The sequence below is a fragment of the Corvus kubaryi genome, unplaced genomic scaffold, assembly GCF_017639235.1.
Source record: "Corvus kubaryi isolate FWS band 111438036 unplaced genomic scaffold, C.kubaryi_AGA036_p1.0 134, whole genome shotgun sequence".
In the NCBI taxonomy this organism is placed as follows: domain Eukaryota; kingdom Metazoa; phylum Chordata; class Aves; order Passeriformes; family Corvidae; genus Corvus; species Corvus kubaryi.
In genome coordinates, this window is record NW_024580668.1 from 2,594,435 (window position 1) to 2,596,569 (window position 2,135).

Genomic DNA, 2,135 nt, shown 5'->3' on the forward strand with positions numbered 1-2,135 from the left:
CCCTCTTTTCCTTCCCTTTTTCCCCCCCTTTCTCCTGCGTTTTGCTCCCCTTTTCCTCCCCTTTCTCCTGCTTCTTCCTGCCCCTTCTCCCTTTTCCTCTCTTTTCTCCCACCTTTTCCTCCCTGTTTCCTCCCCTTTCTCTCCCCTTTTCCTCCTCTGTCCCCCCCAGTTTCCTCCCTCCATCTCTGCTTTTCAGCAAAACCACAGCAACATTTGGTGCCTGCACTGAGATTTGTTCCAAGGTGCTGGTGGTTTCATGCAACTCTCTTGTATGTGATTTTTGTTCTTCATTCCAGGCCCCCCCAAGGCAGTCCCTGCTCACAATGTATAGGACAAAAGTCAGTTTGAAAGACCGTCAGCAACTTTACAAACTGATAATTAGTCAGCTGCTCTATGATGGATACATCAACATTGCCAATGGCTTGATAAATGAGATCAAGCCACAGTCTGTCTGTGCACCCTCTGAACAACTGCTGCACCTAATTAAGTTAGGTAAGCCGGAATCAAAAGCTGACATAAAAGTCTAGTTTCTAAATCCCCAGTGAATTAAGAGTTGGTGTCACTGGAAAGATACCTTTGATGCAAAGGTGGTGTCTGGTAATAGCACAACACTTGTACATTTGGGTACGGCCTTTGCTTCTGTGGGGTTTTTTGAAGGGCATTCCTGTTTCTTTAGAAACAAACCAGATCCCTGAGTGTTGCCCAAATCTGCTTGAACTCCTCTAAGGACACTCAGCATCCTGGGTGAGTGGTAGCTTTCTCAAAACATCCCAGTAAATGGGAACACTGAGCCCACAGATCGAGGGAAAACGTCACCTTCACAGTTCTGCTGACTTTAAAAGTAATTATTTCTATCTGGTTGTTCCTGACAGTGTTGGAAAGGGAGCAGGTCCTTCCATTGGCAATCTTTGCTGGCTTTTATATATCAGTCCCCAGGAAAGAGCTTCACAGTCTGGGGCCTCAGCAGGGCTGTCACCTGTTCTCTCCCTGTACTCCCTCTGGAAGTGCCACAGCGTAGGGAAATCAGGGAAAACCCCTGAGCTGCTGTTGGAACAAGCTGACCAAGTCCTGGAAGAGCTCTGGCCATGACACTGTGTGTAACTCAACTGGTTCTGCTGCCTGAACAAGCTGAGTGCTGAGGGTATAAATCTGTGAAGCCTTGTGTCTGTTTGAAATATAAATTTTAGACTTGAAATGAGCAGATGAAAGCAGCAAAAACATCAGCACTGGGCTGAAAACTCTTTGTGTCTGCCCTGTTGCCACTTCCAGTGCTGAACTCTCTGGTCTGTGGCTGCATCCTGGAAATAAAGATAAAAATCTCTAAAGTGGGTTTGAAGAACAGTAACATTTTTCCCTTGCAATGCTGGGGTAGTTTGGCTTCAGTGCCATAAAACAGGAAAAGAATCAGTAATTGCCTTTGGGTTTTTTGCTTTAAAACTCAAGTAATGATGTTGGGGCTTGTTGTTCCCCTGTGAAAAGCTGACCAGAGGCCTGTCCACAGCCAGCGACTGATTCTCAGTGCATTTATCAGCACTTTCCAGTCTCACTGGGGTATTCCCACAGTTAAGGAGGAGCTGTGCCTGCCCCAGCGCAGCCCAGCTCCCATTCATTCCTCCCCAGTGCTGTGTGACCAAACCTGCTCTGCCAGCTCAGCTTCACCCTCTGGGCTGCCTTTCCCAGAACCTTCCCCGGGGCCGTGGCAGGGGCTGAGGAGAAGGGTCCCTGCCCTGAGGGCGTGCCCTGTGTGTCCCCAGGCATGGAGAACGATGACAGCGCCGTCCAGTACGCCATCGGCCGCTCGGACACCGTGGCACCGGGCACCGGCATCGACCTGGAGTTCGACGCCGACGTGCAGACCATGTCCCCCGAGGCGTCCGAGTACGAGACCTGCTACGTGACATCCCACAAAGGGCCCTGCCGGGTGGCCACCTACAGCAGGGATGGACAGTTAATAGCCACAGGGTCAGCTGATGCCTCCATCAAAATCCTGGACACCGAGAGGATGCTGGCCAAGAGTGCCATGCCCATTGAGGTAAGGGATTGGAACCACTCTGGGAGTTGTGTTCATGGCATGCCCAGCAAGGTAAGGGATTGTCATACTGGGAATTCTGTCCATGCCATGCCCATTGGGATAA

The 2,135-nt window shown here is 50.3% G+C and overlaps 1 protein-coding gene across 1 annotated transcript in view; it reads left to right on the forward strand.

Annotated features, from left to right (window-relative positions):
• The window catches only part of CSTF1 (cleavage stimulation factor subunit 1), an 8,741-nt gene that overhangs the window by 1,982 nt on the left and 4,624 nt on the right, over nucleotides 1-2,135 (forward strand). The window contains exons 3-4 of the mRNA XM_042051193.1: nucleotides 123-492; nucleotides 1,755-2,032. Coding sequence (XP_041907127.1) covers nucleotides 123-492; nucleotides 1,755-2,032 — 648 coding nt within the window. The remainder of the gene's footprint in view (nucleotides 1-122; nucleotides 493-1,754; nucleotides 2,033-2,135) is intronic.